The sequence below is a fragment of the Clinocottus analis genome, unplaced genomic scaffold, assembly GCF_023055335.1.
Source record: "Clinocottus analis isolate CAN_PGR_092001 unplaced genomic scaffold, fCliAna1.0.p SCAF_8, whole genome shotgun sequence".
Taxonomy (NCBI): Eukaryota; Metazoa; Chordata; class Actinopteri; order Perciformes; family Cottidae; genus Clinocottus; species Clinocottus analis.
In genome coordinates this window covers 16,701,851-16,724,135 of record NW_027176240.1, presented here as the reverse complement: position 1 = coordinate 16,724,135, position 22,285 = coordinate 16,701,851, and the positions used below count along the sequence as shown (strand labels likewise).

The 22,285-nt window shown below is 42.5% G+C and overlaps 1 protein-coding gene across 4 annotated transcripts; it reads left to right on the top strand.

Annotated features, from left to right (window-relative positions):
• Positions 1–5,234: 5,234 nt before the first annotated feature.
• Positions 5,235–21,784, top strand: ikzf1 (IKAROS family zinc finger 1 (Ikaros)). Of its 4 annotated transcripts, none has more exons than XM_068567772.1 (8): positions 5,381–5,529; positions 10,105–10,158; positions 10,310–10,423; positions 15,913–16,179; positions 17,640–17,807; positions 18,916–19,041; positions 19,573–19,704; positions 20,232–21,784. In XM_068567772.1, exons 1-8 carry the CDS (start codon positions 5,385–5,387, stop codon positions 20,936–20,938), a joined length of 1,713 nt encoding a protein of 570 aa, XP_068423873.1. In that variant the 5' UTR covers positions 5,381–5,384; the 3' UTR covers positions 20,939–21,784. The 4 variants fall into 4 exon arrangements, with proteins under 4 accessions (XP_068423875.1, XP_068423873.1, XP_068423872.1 ...); XM_068567771.1 differs by having other exon boundaries at positions 19,570–19,704; XM_068567773.1 differs by lacking the exon at positions 15,913–16,179 and having other exon boundaries at positions 19,570–19,704.
• Positions 21,785–22,285: the final 501 nt, after the last annotated feature.

Sequence of the window (22,285 nt, the reverse complement as noted above, 5' to 3'; positions counted from 1 at the left end):
TTTTACTCTAGAGTATGGTCAATACTCCAAAAGTGTTGGATCCTACATTTTCTACAAACCAGCCCGATCACTTGTTTTATTATACATCACCAGGGTATTTTTTTTTTAATGAAATTAATAAAGTACTCATTACATATTGTGCATTAAAAACATTACTCAACAATTCAAGTGATGAGTGACATTACTTGTTCCTTTTCTGTTTCATTCCTCATTAAAGCTGTGTAAAAAGGTGACTTCCATCAAACAACTAGAAATCCTCCACACATACTCTGTGCTTATCAGGTGTAGTCATCGAAAACAATACATTGCTTTTAGTTTTTAGCGATCTGCCTTTGTTTTGTAGTATGAACTAACCAACAGCCCGCTGAGTGGCTGCATGCAGCAGTACTGCAGTAGTCTCCTCTTCACAGTGAGGCCGCGGGCCTCACACATCCTCTGAACAAACCCAGGTGTTTTCTAAAGCTCATGGGCAATGTTAGCGAGCCAGCTAAGAACACACATTTAAATACAAAAACTTTAGAGTCACTGAGAGCCCCGTTTCCCCTCTTTTTGTAAATGCCAGCTGCCTCCTCGCACCTTCGGGCCCTGCGTCGAGCTAACTTGTTCTGGACCAGCCGTCCCTCCGCTAAGAGCTGATATCAACCCTCCGTCAAACTTGGTGGTTTTGTTTGCATTGCAGTGAATCCAGTAAATCTAGGCCGTGCACTCTTCCTTTTGGCCTGATATCAGCAAACCGCTCAGTTGGTGATTGACGTCTGGTAACCACCAATTAATGTGGTGGACAAACTTGACTTGGGGAGCCAGCCTTCAATATGAACCACTTTGTTCAGGGATGGAGGGACCACAGTCCGCTATTTTTAACTTAAGCATTTACAAACTGATTAGTGATCTTTATTTTACATGTTTAAGACATTTGAAGATGTTTTAGACAGTAACAGCAGGACCAGCATGCTATATATGACGCTACAGCCAGAAAAAAGTTTGGGAGAGAAAAAAACAACAACTGGAAACAGGGCCACAGCTAAACTGGTTCTCTAGCAAAGGAACAAAATTATAATTTTGGCACCTCACTAGCTGTTTTCCAGATATAAAAAACATTCGGTAGTACTTCACATTAGTGCTCTCTAATAACATGGTCATAGAGGGTTAACTGTGTGATCATAATTAGGTAAAAATGATGTAATGCCGTGTAATTACCAATGAAATAACCAGGTAATTACTTGGTTTTAACCAAACAAACGGGTCACAACAAGACAAAATGATTAGAGTTAGGTAACAATAAGGTAACCTGCTAACAATATAACGTTTTTGCCAGTGGTAAAAAAAAAATGGATATAAAATGATTATATAGTGACATGAATGGGTTAAAAGGACTGATAATAAGGAGGTATTCTGGACTGATGTTTTCACAATATGATATGCTACTATCAGCATCACACCGTCAAAATTAGGGTAATTATCAGATTATAATCCTGAAATTCATGTTCCAAACATTTCCTTTTCTTCCAAGGAAATCCTGTACAAAGAGGTTTAGTGCAGTTACTTGGAAACACTTAATGACCACAAAATGCTAAATGCTAGGCTCCCCATTTCTATTTCTCACTACTTTAAATGAAACACATTTGAGACTATTGATGCCTTGTTTTGCATTTCAAAACTTCATTTCTCAAAATGTAAAATTGTTTCTTACTAATTGGCCTTTAATTCAAGTTAATATGTTTGTTATTGTACTTAAAACCAATAAAATAGCGTAAAGCTCTACATAGCAATCACAACTCTATTTGCTAAAAGCGTCCTCCTCCCCCCGCCCTCCTCCTCCTCTTCCTCCACCTTCTCAGATTTTCCAGCCTGTGGTCTGAATCTCATCACTGGCTCCTTTTCAAAACAGGCTCACAAACATCGTGATTGATTCAGCCACTATCCTCCAGGATCTCTCAATGCCTGCCTGGGCTGGAGATTAATTTCCTCTTCCTCATCTTAATTTTTACTCATCGCCGCTCCATAAAAAGGCTAAATGTCAAGCATGCCTGACTCCTTCTAGTGACACGTCTACTCCAGCAGATAATTACCATAAGGAAATAGATGCTTTAGTGTGCAGAGGGGAATTTAATTTACTCTGACATCCTCGCAGCATAATGCATTCCTAAAGAAAGAGAGTTTTTCACTTTGCAATTGACTTTTTAGATAAATTGGACTATTTAATGTGATTATCAGTCTTGAACGCCTTTGACTTATTAAGGTGTTGAAACCAATTAAGGGTTACATGCTGCCCGTGCTTCCAAATGTGAAACAGTGAATACTGCTTAAAGATCCATGAAATAAGAACCAGCCGGAGCCTATTGTTCGGTAGTGGAGCGGCTCCATCGCCTGATGATGTTTTGAGACTTGCCAGGTAATGACATTAATTACAGCAACATGGCTTGCTTCAGGTTGTGGATTAACCTGGAGGAGCAGAGGGTTGTGTTTGGTTTGATTTACATGTCGTAAAAACCTTAACGGCTGCAGAATGTAGTAATCATATAAAACCTTGAAGCCCTCTGCAAAAATTTGCATCAATTTGTCAGCATATGCACGTGAATAATACCGACTGTGGTTGGTAGAAACCAGACGTTAGGATGACAATTCAACTCAGCCAGCGAGCCAGTGAGTGTGGATCCCACCTCTGCGGCAACTTCTCTAAAATCTAGACGTTGACGAGTCGTTGAACTGCGAGTGAAGCTGCTGAGTCACTGGGACGGGACAGCACCTCCGGGTCGTGGAGAAACACAGTCACGACTGGACAGCCCTGCGTTCGAGCAAATCACACTTCAGTCCCAGGACTCCCTCCGTGTGGAGAAATTTGCCCGACCTGCAGCTTTTGCCTCGCACGTGCAGCGTGCGTCCAAAAACCTCCGGCCTCTGAACTTTTTCACAGAGAAATGGAGCACCGGCCATGAGCTGTGAGGAAGTCAGCGAGCGTTGCTGCAATCCGTAATGCGGCCGTGAAGACACAGCAGGCCACAGCGCTCCTGCCCAAAGTTCCTCCTTTTGCAACCAACTGCCTGAATGTTGTGCTTCTGAGGAGATAAGGGCAGCCTCCCGCGAAAGGTGACTCAGCAATCCAGCACCACACGGCCTCTCCTGAGATAAGGGTGCTCTGCGGGGCCTGTGGACAGTGGGATACTGGAGGGAGAGGGAGGGGGAGGGGGGGGGGAAGTCACGAGCCCAGAAAACAGTGGAAGACAAATTCACAAAGTATAACCACAATTTATGCTGGAAAATTGAGTACAAACTATTGCAACTATGAGTTTTGAGTGCATCAGTAATTTGAAATTGCTGCAGAGATCCAAACCGCCAGATATAGACAATAATGAGTTATTTTAGAGGTGTAACTCATCATTTATTTAGAATTTCCATCAATATTAATCGACAATTTATATTTATTTTAATGATTTCAGGCAGTGCATCAGCACCCATCACCCATGCCACATTGCAAGAGATGGACATTTGGATTGCCATTATACACGTGTGTGTGTATATATATATATATATATATATATATATATATATATATATATATATATATATATGTGTGTGTATGTGTGTATATATATGTACGTATATATATGTGTGTGTATATATATACACACACACACACACACACACACACACACACACACACATACACACGTGTATAAAGAGAGAGAGAGAGAGAGAGAGAGAGAGAGAGAGAGAGAGAGAGAGAGAGAGAGAGAGAGAGAGAGAGAGAGAAAAAATTGAAAAGTAGTTATTAAAATTGTTTAAATGAGCCCTATCACCCCCAAAACTGAATTCTTCATCAGGAGGTCTTTCTCACTCTCCAAGTCCTCTAGTACTATAAATCGATACCAGAGCCACTGACAAGAGCATATGAGTAAATTTGACAGGTTTATGATAACAATTCAACCATAAATATAACATAAACCATAAATATGACTCCAGAAAACTCGAAAGTGACTCGAGAGTTGGGAAATATACATTTTCACATCCCTAGCGTGATGCCACACATGTTGGCACTCCTTTCTGGAAAGCTTATGACCTACAGAATCCATCAAATTCACTATCAGACAAAGCCTCAGCAAGATATCGATCACGTTCCAGCCAAAACACTGAAATATGACTTACTTATGGATAAAACGATATTCCACACGGCCTTGCTTGGTTTGCATTGGTGCATCTGCTTGAGCAGAGCCCCTCTGTTGTGGAACCAGAGGTCCAGGAAGAAAGTTAGGACCTAAACCTACGGTACACAAAATGTGCACTAAATTAATTCCTAAAAATATTTAACTTCACTTAATCTAAGTCAAACCTTGCACATAGTGCTATTTTACAGTAGGATAAAGTGTTCCCGAGTGTTATCTTTATATTGTACCTTTTAAAATTATTCAAATAGCCTTTGTGGTAGAGGAGATATTCTGTATTATGTATGGGTATGCAAAACCATTGGGAAATTTGGAGAAAAATGGCTGGGGCTTAACCGGGGTTAAAAAGGTTAAAGGCCTGGCCTTGTAGGATACGACTATCCTCCTCTCATGGAGGAAGATGAAGTGCTGCTGGACGCAGTAACGGGTTACTAATTCACATCCAGTGTTGTGGATCTCGGGTGACTTTTTGCAGCAGGACTTCTCTAAAGTGAAGTGTCACACGGGGCTCATCTGAAAGTGAAACGCCCCCAAAGGGTTTGGACTCTCAGAACCAGGGGGCACCGCAATGGTTTGCGCCCTAAACCAGATGGAAACCCAATGCACTCCTCCTACGTGTCGGCCTTCTGCAGGATGGAGCCAGAGAGCATCTCAGAAAAAGAAAGTAGCAAAAAGTGAAATGTTGAGAAGGAAAAAAAACACATTCTATAATAATAAGATAGTAAAGAGACAATGTGCCCAGGTCGGGACAGCTGGACACGCGCTGATGTGACGTGTTGCGGGTTAGACAGAATGCTTTGACTCTGAGGGCAGTCATAAGTCAAATAAATGGATGAAACATGAAAGAGAACGAGAGTCATTATATGGGAAAGGAAACAGTTGTGTTAATTTCATGGACTGCCAGAACAGGTGACAGAAGGGGAGCTGTCCAATATGCAAGTAAGGAGACCCCCCCCCCCCCCACCACCGCACCCCACCACCCCCTCCCACCCCCGCGTCAGCTTCCTCGGTGAGAATGAAATAAATAAACAATGAACGGTCCACTCTCCTCGCGCGCCTCATCCCATCTCATGCATGGCTGCCAGTAATGGTCTACTGGGTGTCAGCTTTTATTGGCACGGCACAAAGCAAGTGCCAGGGGCTCGCAGGCTCGACTCCCCGCCGCACACTCGGCCTGTGGATAAAAGCGAGCAAAATGCCCCAGCCGAGCACAGAGACATAGTCATGTTGGGCTGGAACGAGGAAGTGCAGTGGAGAGGGGAGGGACTCAGGGCGCAGCTCCATGGGGCCGCGGCGGCGCTGCGACCTTCTGCACATGGAGCCGGGGAGAGTTGGAAGAACTTCATACTGCAAACTCAAGGAATAGCAGGTAAAGTGACTTCCACCGCGCCGTCTTTTTCACAGCTCCAACGCTGACATCGAGGGCTCCATCGACGCCTCTAAATTACACGGGTGTCCTCTCAAGAGTTGTAGGAAACATTTGGCACCTGACTGGAAAAAGCAGAGACTCTCCTTGCAGTTTCGGTGCAGGTGCGCCGCAGCATCTGATCCCGTTGGGTGCGCGGTTTTGTTCGCCGGTGCAGGACGTGTAACGGAATGAACAAATCAGAAAACACCTTTTTAGCTATTAAATATAAAACAACTGTAGTCACTTTCCCGTGTCATTCGTTACAAAATTGGCAGCTATTAAAAGGAAGTAGTGGAATGTTCCCCTTTTTTTTTCCTGTCGCCTTTTCTTTTGGGAACATATGGATGAATTATTTCACAATTACTTGGATTTATTTAAAATAAAACACTTATGTAATGTTTAAGGTTTCCTGCTAATTATCGAGGGGTTTCACTCTCATTTGAACCTGTTTACTCGGTTGTCGCACTCCGGTTGTAGCACCTGTTGCAATAGATGCGCGCGCTCATGAATTTAAGATAATCCCTGTGTAGGCCGGTCTGAAGTTTGAGAAAATATTAAAATACACATTTTCAAGGGGGGAAATTAACAATTTTTGATTGAAACGTTTTTTTATCCGGAGTAAAAAAAAAAAACGTATGTGAAAATACTTCAGCGCCTGAACAGGAAATCATTTCGCATATCTGAGCGCGCGTTTACAATAATAATCGATAAATCGGATAATTTCTCATTCTGTTAATCTTTGTATTTGTATAGCTGTTCGAACCACAGGCTCAGTTAGTTGTTGAATGTCTGTGTGAAGGGAAGAATCCAAAATACACACATGAAAACTTTTTTACTCTGAGGTAGTAGTTCATCAACGCCCAGGCAGAAAAAACAGAGGTGCAAAGTGTTGAGGAAATAAAGTGTTTTCATATTTTCAACACCTAAAAATAAAGTTTTTCTTGGATATATATATATACTGAATATATATATATATATATATATATATATATATATATATATATATATATATATATATATATATATATATATATATGGGCTTTTTTATCAAATTAAGAATGAATGTGACTTTATAATTGTACTTTAAAGTGTTGCTTTAAACAAGTCACTGCGTTACCATGAGTTTTATTTCTTTAACCATCGGCGGAGAGCATCTTTGTTTTATGTAATAGAATTTATAATTTTTCTTGGCAAATATGAATTTTGCTCTCAAGTAAAATGTATTTTTTCTCTGAGTTTGAAACATTTAAAGGAAGTTGATAATCCACTCAACTCACACTTAAATACAAATATCCAACACAAATACACACTTGGCAAAGGAGGCAGAGCAGATACACTTGATTCAGATGTTAGAACGATTAAAAACTCAGAAAGGAACCCCGGTACCTGCACGCATTGGACTTTTTCATATCTCAGTTGGAAAGAGAAGTGCAGCAAGTGCTGCAAATCTGTCTGCAGATACATCATCTTTCTTGTCAGTAGAAACAGAAGTAGGAGGAGGAGGAGGGGAAGCAGAGGAAGGCAGACAGTTATTAAAATGATTGTACTGTCTGAATAGCAGAGTAGTGAAGTGTGTCAGATGCAAATGAAGGAAACTTCTCTTCAGCGCACCTTTACTCTCCCCTCACCCCTCAACGGGCTCCCAGAACACAACTGCTAACACTATCTATCCATTCGCACCCATACATTTCATCAATTACTGATGAGAGCCTCCATGTGCATATGAACAAAGGTGACTGTGCGCCACATTACTTGTCAGTGTAGGCTAATCTCTAATCCTAATATCTGATAAGAAATTGGCCACATCTTCATTACTACTCATTCAATCCATGCGCAGGAGTGAAAATGATTAATTCAGATGTTTCAGTGTGTCTGTTTGGTGACTGTCTGGAGTGGAAACTTTTAGAGTGTGTGAGAATAGAGAATTATGATTTTGCGTATTGAATCGGAGTGAGGTCAGCATTAATGTGCGATGAAACTGAGTTCATTTAGTGACAAAATATGATGTATACATTATGTACGTGTTTTATTTCAGCCAACAGGAGAAACATGAAACATATTTTTAACATGAGCCTCCTGGGCCGTGCATCACACTTTTATTTGGGTTTTTAAATGTTTAATCATGAAATTAAAGGTCACAGATGTATCATCAAATTATTCATATTGTTGGCTGATAATAAAACATGTATTTTCTAATTATTTTTAAAACAATTTAACGAAAACCCTCAAGAAATTTATTTTTTCCCCATTTTAGTGCTTGAGTGTTGCTTTGTGTATTCCAGCTGCGCGCTCATTTAAACATACACGCCAGTGTCTCATGCTTCCTCCTGGGTATCCAAACTTTGCTGGTGTGGTCCTCAGTATCTGTTAACGGTTTCGTTGTTTCTCATCTCCACCCTGCTCCCTGGTGCTGCTTTTGCAACCCCCTCCAACCCCCACCAAACACACAAACACACACACACACACACACACACACACGCACACACGCACACACACGCACACACACACACACACACAGGAGGAGGACCGAGAATTCTGTGAACCCACAAGCCTCTTCCTGCCTCTCCTCACTTGACATATACTCAGACCAAAACTTTTCCAGTCCCTGTGCGCTGTGTCAAAAATATTTTCTGTGACTTCCATTTCACTGGTTGAAAGATTCCACCTGCCCCCTGTGAACACACACACACACACACACACACACACACACACACACACACACACACACACGCACGTTTTGTGAAAATCCTGCTATTTTCATAATTTCAGTTTGATTTGATTTAATAAATGAGAAATCCACTTCGCACAGTGCATATAATTTGTGTCATAAATGTATCTTACAATTATAATGCCACTGTGATGTCCTTATTAAGTCAAGTCAAATAAGCCATGACTGTTAAGTTGGATGAAAACATTCAAGCACAATACCATCTCTTGTCAAAAAAAAGACTCTAAAGTAGGACTTTAAACGTTGGCAGGGGAGGATTAAGGCACCGTATCTAAATCACGACTGAAAACCAAATGGAATAAGTTTTTTAGAAGAATTAAAACCGCATGAAAAGAGTATCACAAAATAGCTACTTCCTGAATATTCTCTGTGCACCTTACTTTCCACACGCCTACACAAGTGGGTTGTGGCTGAATGTAGGAACTCTCTTTTGATTTCTGCCGAAGCCCCCCTGCCGACACATCCGTGTTTTCCCCTCGCACCATCTGCCCAAAAAAAAAAAAAAAAAAAAAAAAAAAATGGCACTTGAGAATATACCCGCCCTCTGCCCCCGACCTCCAAACTCCAGATGCTGAAGAAGAGCGCTGCAGAGGCGACGCTCAACCCAGTAACACGCAACACCCCGGTGTTGTGCTGAACAACTCTTCTGCACCAGTGACCTTTGCCCCCCGCCCTTCACACTTGCATCCTGGGCGTCTGCATGCCGCCGCGTTCTTGACTTGACTCCGCAGAATGTTGTGTGTTTCGAAAGAGCGGCCCGGTCGCTTCCCACTATTTGTTCCAAATGTGTGGAGCCATCTGTCAGTAAAACAGGAAGGCCTAGGTTCCCCTTCTCCCTTGGGCTTGTTTCGCTATTTTCGGGAGCTTCACTTCTCCCTGAGAGGCTGCTTGGACTGGGCAGCGGCCCCACCGAGGGCTTCTTGAAGTGGCGGAGCTGGGGCTGAGACTGTCGGGCCCATCTGCTGCAGGCTTGAGGGCCATCCATTATTAATGGGGCCACGAGCACTGGTGACTCCTCAGATATTCAGCCCTGGCCGGAGGATTGCTTCTAAAAAAAAAAAAAAAAAAAAAAAAGAACAGAAAAAAAAATCAGAAATAAAGAGAAGTTCTTCGTCCTTCGGCCTGCTTTTCTGTCTCTTTTCTTTTTCTCCGCGCCGTCCTGTTGCGTTTTCTCTCCTGACTTCTTGCCCTCTCATCGCTGTCTACGTCTCTGCCTCTATAGCTCTCTCGTTGCACTTCTGTCCCCTTCTCCTCTCGATTACTCTGCCTCTCTGTCCTCCCCTCTCTTTGTTTCTGATTGCGGCTCGCATGCGTCTGTGCCCGGGCCGCGGGCTCAGCCATGCATGCTCAGTAAATTAGAGAGAACACGAGCGCCGATCAGCTGGGAACGGCAAACCCCCGCATCCTCGTGACCTGGGGGCCAGTTAATTTTCTGCTTAATTTTGCGGCAGTCAGTTTGCATTTTTGGATGATTACGTGGCAGTAAATTAACAATAAATAACAAATGTGGTCTGAAAGCCCGTTCCCAGTGACCCGATGCTACCAGCGGGCCCGTCAGCTGGAGCCAAGCCACTCTCCGAGCTCAGTCTCTCTGCCAGACTTGTAATGAAAATGTCTGTGATTCTTTGTAATGTAATGTGGGGGACAGTGGTGTGTCTGCGGCGGTGACAAGAGTGATCTCACCGAGGTGACAAAGTCACGCCGAAAAGTACATCCTTTAATCCACTCTGGCTTTTTATAATGTTGTTTTCTCCGCCTGCACTTGATTAAACTCACGCACATCTCCATCTCCATCTCTTTCCCATTAGAGTACTTGCACCGCATGGAGACAGAGGAGGCCCAGGAAATGGCCCAGATGCCAGGTAAAAGACTACATGATTGAGCCGTAGAGGGCAGAAAGTAGATACAATAGGCCCCACAAACGGGCCGGAGGTAATTTTGCGTCTCCTGAATGAGACGTGTGGAGGGGCTGCGTGGTGAGTGATGTGTGTTTGCTGGTGTGTGTCTCCCCAGGCCGGGACAGCCCGCCCATCAACGACGCGTCCGAGGAGGCAGAGGAGCCCATGGCCGTCCCCGAGGACCTGTCAGCCAGCTCCACCCACCAGCAGAACAACAGAGGGGACAAAGGTACGAGGCAACGTCTCGCCAAACGCACCCACAGCCCCACAGAACATCTCAGATGCTTGTGCAAATTAGGAACAAAGTAATCCAAGTGCGTGATTGCGACGTTAAATTGAGGGTATCCGTGAAGCAGCAATCCAAACCCGCCGCAGTGCCTTTCCCAACAGTAATGTGTTTACTCCCAAAGCATCCAAATCAGTGGAAAACGGTTAAATCAAAGTAATGTCAGTATCAAAAGCATAACATGTATATTTATGAAAAAAAATGTTTAAATGTTTTTACAATTTAATCCCGTACACAACCAGTGGGACATATTTGACGTTCCAAATCCCTTGGAAAAATTAATTTAAAGCTGCAAAGAGATACATTTAGGTCATTGGCAGAAAAGGTTAAAAAAAAAAAAAAATCCCTTTGATCCATGGCATGTCATTAATAAGCCGAATCTTAAGGAATAGCTAATGTGGCCTTGATTTGAGTTTGTGAACAGCGAGCCAGGGAATATCATGGTGAAAATTAGGATGAAGTATGCGAGGGGGATTCTCATCAGGGCGCCGTATATTTATCTCAAGTCTCCTAACATGGGGGCGTTTCTGCAGAAAAAAAAAACAGGGGGAATCATTATTGGTCATTAAAAGCTAATCAGCTTAACACAGCAGCAAGATAATTCACACATACAATTCAGTTTTCATAACTTCAATAGCACAGGTAATGTATTGTAAAGTATTATCATTGTTTATGTATAAAAATATAAACATTAATATGTTCACTGAATGTCTAAAATCATATCGAACGTCACCGCTTTCAACATGCAATCGGATGAGGTGAATTCCCATTAGAGCCATTGTCATATATTTATTATATTTATTAAATCGTCACCAAATACAAAGAAAGAAGATATGGAAGGTGCAGAAACTTTAAGACTCGGAAAAGTTTGAGATGAGAATTGTGCACAAAGAGTTGCAGCTCGGCTCAACTGAAATAGGATGTGCAAGAGTTTCCTAAGAAGAACTTGCCATCAGTCAGTTTCAACACTCCTGGAGATAAAGAGTTCAGGAAGAGGGCCAAGCTCAGAGAGATCAGTGCGTCACTCCACCACATAGGTCACACACCTGCACACACACACTCACACACACACGCACACACACACACACACACACACACACGCACACAGGCACCAAGCTCACGCAGGCAGATATCGGTTCTGAACAAGTGCTGCGATGGCAACAACCAACACGTATTAAATAGAGTTAGGAAGCCTTCGCAGAGCCATGTTTTATACGACTGTGTACATCTCATCTCAGTGGACTGACGGACGTGTCGCACAATCTGTGGGGGAAAAGGAAAATAGTCGGAAAGCAGCTGATTTAAATGTCTGACTTTCATCGGTAGGGCACAGCTGGCTTTATGTACTACATGTTAATTTCTGTTCATTCCCTATCAGAGTATGATCACTTTGTGTGTGTGTGTGTGTGTGTGTGTGTGCGTGTGTGTGTGTGCATGTGCGTGTGTGTGCGTGTGTCTATATAGGGGCAGAGAGAAAGAAGGGAAGTGCAAGTATCTGGTACATCTATGCATGGCTGCCTCTGTGATAAAAGGCAGAATGAGTTATAATTATCACCCAGGATCATGTGCTGCTCAGTTCTCTATCGTGAAAAAAAGACAAAAAGCAGGGGGACTATGTGTGGGACAAGGACCTCAAAGTATCGAAAGCTCATAACCTCAAAACCCAGGTTGTTTCCTGTTGCAAATAAGCCTTCATAGCTCGGGATCGTCACTGTTGCTGTGTATTCACAACACTGCAAGGTTTTTGTTGCCCATATAAGTGTTTAGTAAATTGTCCCAAAAATGCAAGCTAAATTCATTTAGTTGTCTTGTGTCACTTAAATTTGAATGGAAACATATTTGGTTAAAGGGACGAGGCCATACAATGACTTTCTCGACATCCCAGTGAAATGATTTTTCTTTCACTTTCGCTGATTCAGACCGTAGCTGTTGCTATTTCAGAGACATGAGACTAAGAGGGAGACTGAGCTGTGTAGTTCCCGAAAACGTGGAGGCAACTTTCTGAGTGTGAGGGGAAAAGCAGGCTGTTTTGGGCGTCGAGAGTGTTACTGCCGTGGTTTAAAACACGTGGTCCCACTCTTTTGCACACAAGGTTATTTTCAGGCAGTGAGAGAAGCACAAGTCAGTTCCAGGAACCTACAGCAGGCTCCCTGTTTCTAAGCCGCAGAACTAACACGCTCGCTAAGTGTCTTTCAATCTTCCAATTATTTATTGTTTTCGTACAAAAAAAAGATTTTACACAAGTACAATGGCTTTTTTTTTTAATACAGATATATGTATATATTAGGAAGTCACTTCCTCGCATTTCATTTGTCATTTTTTCATTCTTCCCCATCACCTGTAACCTGAGGATTAAATCCACATCAGGTTATGTTGAGACCTTTTTTCTTTGTCTGACCCTTGCTTCCCAAAACGAGCAAATCAGGATGTGTGACCATGACAAACAAGATAAAAAGTAAAAAGCCTTCTTCCTATTCCCAATTCAGTCACAACTTCCCCATATCCATGAGAAGTTGGTGTCAGCCCAGCATGCATGGTTCCCTTCTGGCTGCTTTAGTTGGCTGAAAACCTGACAGCCTCAGCAACTGACACCCACCGATAAACATTAGGTTCATTGTTCAAATAATTCAATTGAGATAAGTGAGAAGAAACACAATACCTTAAGTAGCCTACTATATGCACCTTTTATATTGAAGGTATTCCTGTAACCGTAGCTACATTTCCATGTGCAGAGAAATGCCTCTCCTGCCAATCCTGAGCAATAGTTTGATTAGGCCTTTTTTTATTGGCACATCATTTTACAACTCTCTGTTGACATTTAGTGAAGTACTTCAGTTACACAGAGAATTGTAGTAACAGGAGGTTATGTTTCTAAAACCATGAAATCAATTAGGAGGGTTAAAGTGTTATACCCACTTGAAGCGTTTTGCTTTTGAGCTCGGTGATATGCAAATAGAACAAACCGCTTTAAAAAAAAAACTTGTTAAGTGCTTATGTCTGACTGAAACACTGTGGTTGTTCAAGTGAGACGAGTAACGGATAAACCGATGAAATAGTTACCGTTATCTAAAAGTATAAATCGTTGAAATGGTTAACGTTAGCTAAAAGTAATGGATATACCGATGAAATAGTTACCGTTAGCCGAAAGTAAACCGTTGAAATAGTTAACGCCAGCTAAAAGTAAAGGACAAATTGATAAAATAGTTATGGTGTGGTAAAGAGGTTAAAAAGTTGAAAGTACTGCATAAGTAGATAAATGATGTTAGCTAAAATGCATAAACAGTTAAATTAGCCCACATTGGCTAAAAGTACTATTTAAAATAGTTAGCTAACTGATACATATACACAGTTAAAATAGGTAACGTTTGAAGAGCTCAAAGTAGTTAATGTTGTGCATTAAAAATTATATAGTTACATGCAATGGATAAATAGTAAAGAGTAATGGATAAATGGTATATTTAGAAAAGATGAAATAGAGAGTACCAAAACTCATCATCAGCTTTGCACTTAAATAGACCATAAGCACCATTTTGTTTTCACAAACAGTGAAGCCTTTCCTTCCCTATGCGTGCACGGCTGGTGTCGCTCTTATCTCATCTGCTCAGCAACAAGGCAAGAGAGTTTGTCGACTGAATTTCAACAGTTGAACAGATGAGCAGATAATTGTTGAAAAAATGCATGGAGATGGACTTATATATGGTTTATGCTACTTTGATCAGAAAAGCGATCGTAAACATCTCATGATCCGATGCTGTTAGTTTACTCCATCTTCTCCTCTCTAACATTCTGTACATGTGGGGATTTATGTGCTCTCGTCGAAAACAAAACTCCTACAAAAGAAAAAGGAAAAAAACCAACAACCATGTTTCAGTTACAGGCTGTTTTACAATTCTTTCCCGTGCTTCCCTTTCTGTCACTTCTCCATAATTCTTGGTATTTCAGTTAGACAGGCCCTCTTTCTGAAGCTTCCCCTTTTCCATGGATTCCTATATTTCATGATTTCCACTTCTTCCTCTTCAGTTGTACAAACAGAGGTAGAAGCATGGGGAAATCAGGCTGCCACCGTGACATGCAAACCACAAGCTGGTGTAGCTGTGGGACTTGCAAGATCCGTCAGTTCTCTTAACTGTTCTGTGGTGGGAAAAGAAGGAGCAGCAGTTCAGCACAGAGGGCCACGTATCTGTTCGGATCACTTCGGGAACACCAGACATTTAGTACAGATTATAGTTAAACTACAATCTTGGCATTCGTCAATCATGCAGCATTGACTTTCTTCACTCTGAAAGGCTGTCTTATGCGTGCCTGCGTGTGTGCATCGCACTCTTTTGCTCTGATAGACACCGCCGTCGTCCCTAGTTTCACACTGCTTCCTGTGTCTCTGTTTCCTGTTTATCTTGTCATTTGTTTTACCAAAGTGTGATGGGGCTAGATGAGTGTTTCTTCATTACTGACATCTTCAAACAGTGAGCAGGCTATCCACCTGTGTATCCTAATGCAGCTATGCTGCTGGGAAATAAATTAGCAGCAAGGTTTACGCTTTAGATGAGTAGGCTGCGGGTTGATCTTATCTGATGTGTGTTGATTTTTCACAGGCTTTATTCACCAAAAATATCTCAAGTAAGAGAGGAAACTTTTGAAGTTTTTATGCAGCATTCTGGTAAACATGGAAACGTTGCATTGTGCACTAAAGGAGGTTTTCCCTTGCAAAACCGTTGTTGCCCTAGTTATCTTATAGTGCAGTTGCAGTGCCGTTAAACACAGTGTCTATTCTGACAGAGGAACGAGGGGATGAACAGAAACACATTGGCTACAGTAAAGCGAGGTCTTATTAAAGTTCAGTTTTGTGTCTGCAAGTAAAACATAGTTTGAGTTTATCAAATTAGTCTTTATTAAAGGAGAAAGTATGTCATTTATTTGTCAAAGAAAACAATGTGACACATATTGCGATGTCTTTGGAAGCGTTTCACCAATAATTTGGTGAAGCATTTCACCAACTTAAAAAGCAAAATATATGACGAGGTGGGTTAGTTTGAAATTAATAATTGGTAAATTATTTTAAAAAGAATACAAATATTCATGACTAAGTCATACCAAACTAAATGAAATGGATCTATTGCATGCTTTAGAAAATAATCAGTGAGATAAAGTCAATATAACAACCAAATATTTATTAGAAATATCCTTTATTTCAGTCAGGACAGCCAAATAGGTTCACAAAATAGTTTCACTTTCCTTTTATAAAGCCATTCAGACCAGGCAAAGGCATCTTCAAGGCTACTTCACAATGTTACAATAAGCAGCTCTATATATCCTCATATCACAGTATCAATATCACACTGATAGTTTCCCATCTTTAGTATATAACATCATGACAGAATCATGCTCTTATTCTAAACCGTGGCCCCCCTATCCCTCCCTGCCCTCTTTTCCAGCCTGTAACATTAAAGTTGAGGCTCGCAGTGATGAGGAGAATGGGCTGGCCTGTGACATGAATGGCGTGGAGGAAGAGTGCGCGGAAGACTTGCGCGTGATCGATGCCTCGGGGGCCAAGGTGAACGGCTCACAGCCGAGCCTCGAAGCCAAGGCCTACTCCTCAGCCGGCGGTATCCGGCTGCCCAACGGGAAGCTCAAGTGCGATATCTGTGGGATAGTTTGCATTGGCCCCAATGTGTTGATGGTGCACAAGCGAAGCCACACTGGTAAGCCACCTGCAACACTTCTTGCCCTTCCTTTGCACCTATGTTCACTGTCAGTATGAGAGGATGGATGAGGGGTAGAAAGGTGCCGGCTGTGACTCCCGCACACGTGCGGAGCATTTCTTCAGACTTTGAGTGGCATAAATGAAGCTCAGAGTCGTTGTCTCTTACTAACACAAGCACCGTGCATAAATAAACTTCAGAGCCTGTTCCTATGTTTGCGTTCACCCTTATACTCAGTAGTTTGGCTGTATGCATGTAAGCCTTCCTGTCGTGCGTGAAATACACTCTGAAGCGTCCCATTAGCATTCATTATTGTTCGTCTAAATGACTCTGAATTACCACATAACAAGCAACATTAACAGATCCAATTATTACAGCGATAAAGTAGCAGAGAAGAACTTGGTCCAAAAAGACATACCCTCTGTTGAGAAACAGGATATATCTTCTGCAATTAAATGGAATATCTATGAAGTGACAATTATCAGGCTATTAAAAGTTTTTTCAAATTTCAAAATTGATATTCTATTGTAATGAAGCCAAACCAGTGGTGGGGAACACTTTTGAAAAAGGCACTTAACTGTCAAGCTTTAGAAACTAATGAAACTCAAAATGGAAGAAAGGAACACTAGACTAATGTAAATGCAAAAGAAAGTACAATAAAAGATATAATGAAGTGCCTCCTATTTAAATAGAAAATACTGTGGTGAGTCTTTGCTCCTGAAATGCATTTTTAATGAATTTCCTTTTTTATATATTTTTGCTGCTTCACTGGTGACTCTTATTTTATGGGGGGCCTTTGAGAAAAAAAGAGAAAAAAAAGCCACATTAAAACGTTCTCACAGAATGCCACAACACTCGGAGAGGCTGGATATTGGTTTATTCCAGAGGCGCTGATCAGGAAGACTGGCTCTCAACACAAAGTGTTTCCTTCGCTTTATTCAAATGAGGCTGAATTTGCATTGTGATGTGCCGCTCTTATTTTAGAGACGAAGAAGAGGAAAAAATGAGATTTTCAGATCAAATTGACCCAGGCAATGGTGCATTACGGAACTGGCAGGCTGAGTCTGAAAGGCTCTTGTTCGATCAGAGCGGCAGAAGCCGGTGGGGCAGGGGGGAGCACGGCGAGATAGGGTGTCACTTGCTGTGAAACCCTCTCTCAGGCTGCTGGAGCGCTCTCAGCCCCGGAGACGCTCCATCATCCGCCTTGTTCTGGCGCCCGGCGCGCTTGTAGTGCAGCGACCCCACATTCCCCCGGCAGCGCACTTCTTCAGCCGCGCATAAAAGACAGAGACTTTGTGCTTTTATCGTCGTCGGTGGAGGGATCACACACAGGGAGGTTAGGGAGAGGGGCTCAGGGGAGACAACCATTAAAAAAAAAAGAAGATAATATACAAACACGCGAGTTGCGTTTCGTCTGCCCCTTTTCCGACGATGTGCACCGGTTGTGCTTTTGTCCTCAGGAGAACGTCCGTTCCAGTGCAGCCAGTGCGGGGCCTCCTTCACCCAGAAGGGCAACCTGCTGCGTCACATCAAGCTCCATTCAGGGGAGAAACCCTTCAAGTGCCACCTGTGCAGCTACGCCTGTCGCAGGAGGGATGCCCTCACCGGCCATTTACGCACCCACTCCGGTGAGTACGCAAAGGTCACCCACCGAAAACTTCTGCACTCGTGGTAACTCCTGTTTTCCAGTGCGCACGGTGAGAGATTAGTGCTATGTAAGGGGAAGTTGACAGGGTGTCGATATGGTGTCACTTTTTTTTTGCAAATGCTTTGCAGAAGTATGTGTTAATGAAATATTTGAGTGTAAACACCACACGTACAAAGCCTGCTCTGAATAGCTCTTCAGAGAAGTGAAGGGATGAACTGCAAAATGATTCTTGCACAGCAGTTTCAACTTAAAACAATTTGATTTTACTGTCTACAATTTGCGTGGAACCAACAGTGTGTTAGTCTCTCCGTACTTCTAAGATGTTCATTCTTACCAAAGGCAAGCTTTAAAACAGGTCTTAATGTATATCATTTCTCTTCTAAAAAAGGCTGATCAATTTCCTACAAACAGCAGGGCACGAAGCTCCAACGGCAGTAAATAGTATAATAGTTGAGGACCATGTTTAGCCACGGATTAGGTACCCGAGTACGATTTAAGTAGCAGGATTTTGGGATTGACTAAACACCAAAATACACAAGGGCCATAACCAGACTTTTAGAAACACTGAGGTCATGGTTCCCTTTTCTCAATATTTAATTCTTTTAACTGTTGATTTACAATTTCAATAGATCATATTCCACGACTGTGGGTCTAATATTATCTAGTTTTAAAATCCCCCTCTAAAAGACCGGGAATAATAGTAATAGTCAATCCTAAAAAATATATACTAAACACAAGACTCAGCTCATAAAAACCCCACTATGAGCAAGTCTTTACTTATATATTTATAAAATGTAAACCTCCCCAAATTGCTGTGATCTTAGGGCAGCGGATTGCAAAGATCACCTGTCAATCAAACAGTGTCAAGTATCTTCTAATTATTCCAGTCAAAAATGGAAATGTAAAGTCACTTTCTGTATTTTTAGAGGAAAAGAGACACCAAAAAGAGCAGTGAGAACAGCAGATGAACTTAACTACAGGTGGAATCTCTAGATGTCACTAAGCCAAAAAAAAAAAGATGACCATGACGTACAATATAGCACTGCGTTGTTCACTGACAGAATGTTGTTGTTTTTTTGTCTCTGCAGTTGGAAAACCCCACAAGTGTGCTTACTGTGGGCGGAGTTACAAGCAGCGCAGCTCTCTCGAGGAGCACAAGGAGCGGTGTCACAACTACCTCCAGTGCATGGGGCTGCAGAACAGCATCTACACAGGTTGGTGCTTCACGAGACGCACACTTTCCTTTCACCCAAGTCTGATAGCCCACTTTAGGACTCGCTAGCAGCAGGGCAACATGAAGCTGTTACTAAACGCTCCAACAGGTCAGGTCAAACTACAGTCATTTCCATTCAAATATACCATGCAGAAGTTTTACAGCTATTTTGCAATGATTGTCGAGATAATTTGGTCTACTTCATCAAGTTGTCAGTATAAAGTGCTGTATTTGTCCGTACATGCCCAGCAGTCACATGTTGAATGAACTGACAATAGAGATGACAGGGTGCTCCGCAAAGGAGCCTAGAAACAAATCTATACCTCATCCGCGAGCATTAACAAATACTATATTTATAGACCAAGTGCCTCGCATGTGTCAGAATAGTCCACTCTGTGCTCTGAGAAAAACTCCCATCAGACCAAGAACATACCACCCCATGTGTTGTCAGGCGTCAGCTCATCACTTTAAACAGGACAAAATAAAGTTACTTTGACTCTGAAATCTACTTTTCTGTCTTGCTTTCCAGTAGTAAAGGAAGAAAGCAACCAGAATGAGCAGAGGGAAGACTTAAGCCAGACGGGATCTGACAGAGCCTTGGTGCTAGACAGACTAGCTAATAACGTAGCTAAGCGTAAGAGCACTATGCCACAGAAGTTTGTGGGTAAGGGCTGAAATCTGCTTCCTTTGTGTGAATACAATATCGTTGCTTTTGCTGATGAATTTGTGTAACTGCTGCACTTCTGAAAGCCGCATAGCTGAAGCTGCAAGGGGTTTTGTGTTCATTCATTTTTCTTTGCAGAATGCGTGCAGTGTAACAGAAAAGAAAAAAAGGATATTTTTGCACTTCAGCCTTAACAGGAATTGTGCCTTTAACTGTGTTAGAAAAAGCCAGTGTTTGAATGTTTAAATAGTGTGTATATGTTTCTAATAGTAATACATTAAGGTGATGATAATGTTAACATAACTTCTAACATAAGAGAGAGAAAAACTGAAAATGAAGAGGCTCAGGAAGAAGCTAGTGTGAGACTAGAAATATCAATAACAGAAGAAAAAAATAATCAATGAGTCATTTTCTGACGCAGTGAGAGAACAGCAGGCTCGGCATTAATGTGGCGTAATAACAGGACGGGAGGGAGGAGTTCAAAGGTGCCGGTGAAGTATAAAACATTGCTCCTGTGTCTCTCTCAGGGGACAAACGTCTGTCGGACCTCTCCTACGACGGCGGGGCAGAGATGATTCAGCCCCACGTCATCGACCAGGCCATCAACAGCGCCATCAGCTACCTGGGGGCCGAGTCGCTCCGGCCTCTGGTCCAGACCTCCCCGGCCTCCTCGTCCGACGTGGGCCTCGGCTCCTTGTACCCCCTGCACAAGCCGGCGCCCGAGGGCCACGCGGGGATGGGCCTCGGCGGCTCGGCCAAGGACAGCGCGGCCGAGAACCTGCTGCTCCTCTCCAACTCCAAGTCGGCCTCCAGCGAGAAGGACGGCTCGCCCAGCCACAGCGGCCAGGACTCCACGGACACCGAGAGCAACAATGAGGATCGTCCCGGCGGGGCGGCGTCCGGCCTCATCTACCTGACCAACCACATCACCTCGGGGGTGAGGAACGGCATGCTGCCTCTGGTGAAGGAGGAGCAGCAGAGGCAGTACGAGGCCCTCCGGGCCAGCATCGAGATGGCGTCCGAGGGCTTCAAGGTGGTGACGGCAGACGGGGAGCAGGTGAGGGCGTACCGGTGCGAACACTGCCGCGTTCTCTTCCTGGACCACGTCATGTACACCATTCACATGGGCTGCCATGGCTTCAGAGACCCCTTCGAATGCAACCTCTGTGGTCACCGGAGTCAAGACCGCTACGAGTTCTCCTCGCACATAACGCGGGGGGAGCATCGCTACTGAGTCGCGGCCACCAGAGAACACACACAGACAAACATGCGTGCGTGTGGTCAACACACCACACACACTCACTAACACACACACACACGCACACGCACACAACACACACACACTCACTCATGCAGACATGCAGCTGAAATAAGTGCATAGGAAATACAAGATGTAAAATACACTGTTGATGTCTGAAAGTTGTGTTTTTTTTTATACAAGGTATGCATGTTTGTTGAACACAGATTAATGTACAACTATAAATCAAGACTTTTTATTTTCCCTCATGTCATGTTCAAAAGGACGAGAAGTTCACCTGTCTTTTTTTTTTAAGAAACAAAGTGATGCTCAGTGAGCCACAATCCTACATAGGTTTTTAAATGGTGTATTTACAGGTTGCCACATGTATGAAATGTATTTTATTTTGGAAAATCACGCAGCAACTTTTTTTTTTCTAGATTTAGAATATAAAAGATTTCCATCCTCACATTTACAAATCTGTGGACTGAAATTGTCCAAATTTCTTGTCCAAGAATCAGTGTAGATAACCCCACATGTCCATTTCAAAGTTTCAACCTGTTCTTGTATTTGTAACAACTGAACCTACATATTATTTATATCACATTTATAACACACGCCTGTCTGTTTTTGTATTTATTACAGTGATCGATGTTTGTTTGTAGAGTAGTTAATAAAAGCTGCGTCTCTTTCTGTCCAACTGTACTTAATGTGTTTGAGGTGAAAACAGGGCCGCTGCTGCATTTGATTTTGAATTTTTTTCAGAAGGAAATGTTATCCTGGCCTTTTTGTTTTGCACCTGATTGCTAAGAACCATTTCACTCACAGAAAGAAAACGAGCCATTTGAGGTTCGAAGGAGCTTTATGCTTGCAAAATATCAATAAAGGATATTTTATATATGCACAACGTGTTTTCTGTTACTGTGGATGAGTGTAGTAATAAGGAGGAGGTTGTTTAATAACTGGAGGTCCACTGCTAACAGACCTGCAGCTATACTTGGGATCTTCTCTATATATTCATGCGGACGTTTTCATTATTCTACCTGTCAAAATGTCCACGTTGAACTGAAAATCATTCCCGGAGTTAATGAAAAGTTTTTACCTTCTGAAGAAATATGGAGATTCAATTTCTCACTTTTGAAACCTTCTGAAATAATTAAGTTTGGATGTCGCTCAAGAAGCCGCTCTCTCCTGCCTGTCAGGGAAGAGCCCCGAAAGAGTGCATGACTGGCATTTGTGTTCAAAACACACAAACACTGAGAGAGCAGAATAAATAAACACCTCTCCGTGAGTGCTTTCAAAGTATTTAGATGTTGTACAAAATAGCTAACTTCCATCATACAT

Coding starts and splice junctions, on each gene's coding strand:
- ikzf1 (XM_068567771.1), top strand. CDS start 5,385: ATGTTGGGCTGGAACGAGGAAGTGCAGTGGAGAGGGGAGGGACTCAGG. Junction 17,808..18,915: donor CCATTTACGCACCCACTCCG/GTGAGTACGCAA, acceptor TTGTCTCTGCAG/TTGGAAAACCCCACAAGTGT. Junction 19,705..20,231: donor TATGCCACAGAAGTTTGTGG/GTAAGGGCTGAA, acceptor TGTCTCTCTCAG/GGGACAAACGTCTGTCGGAC.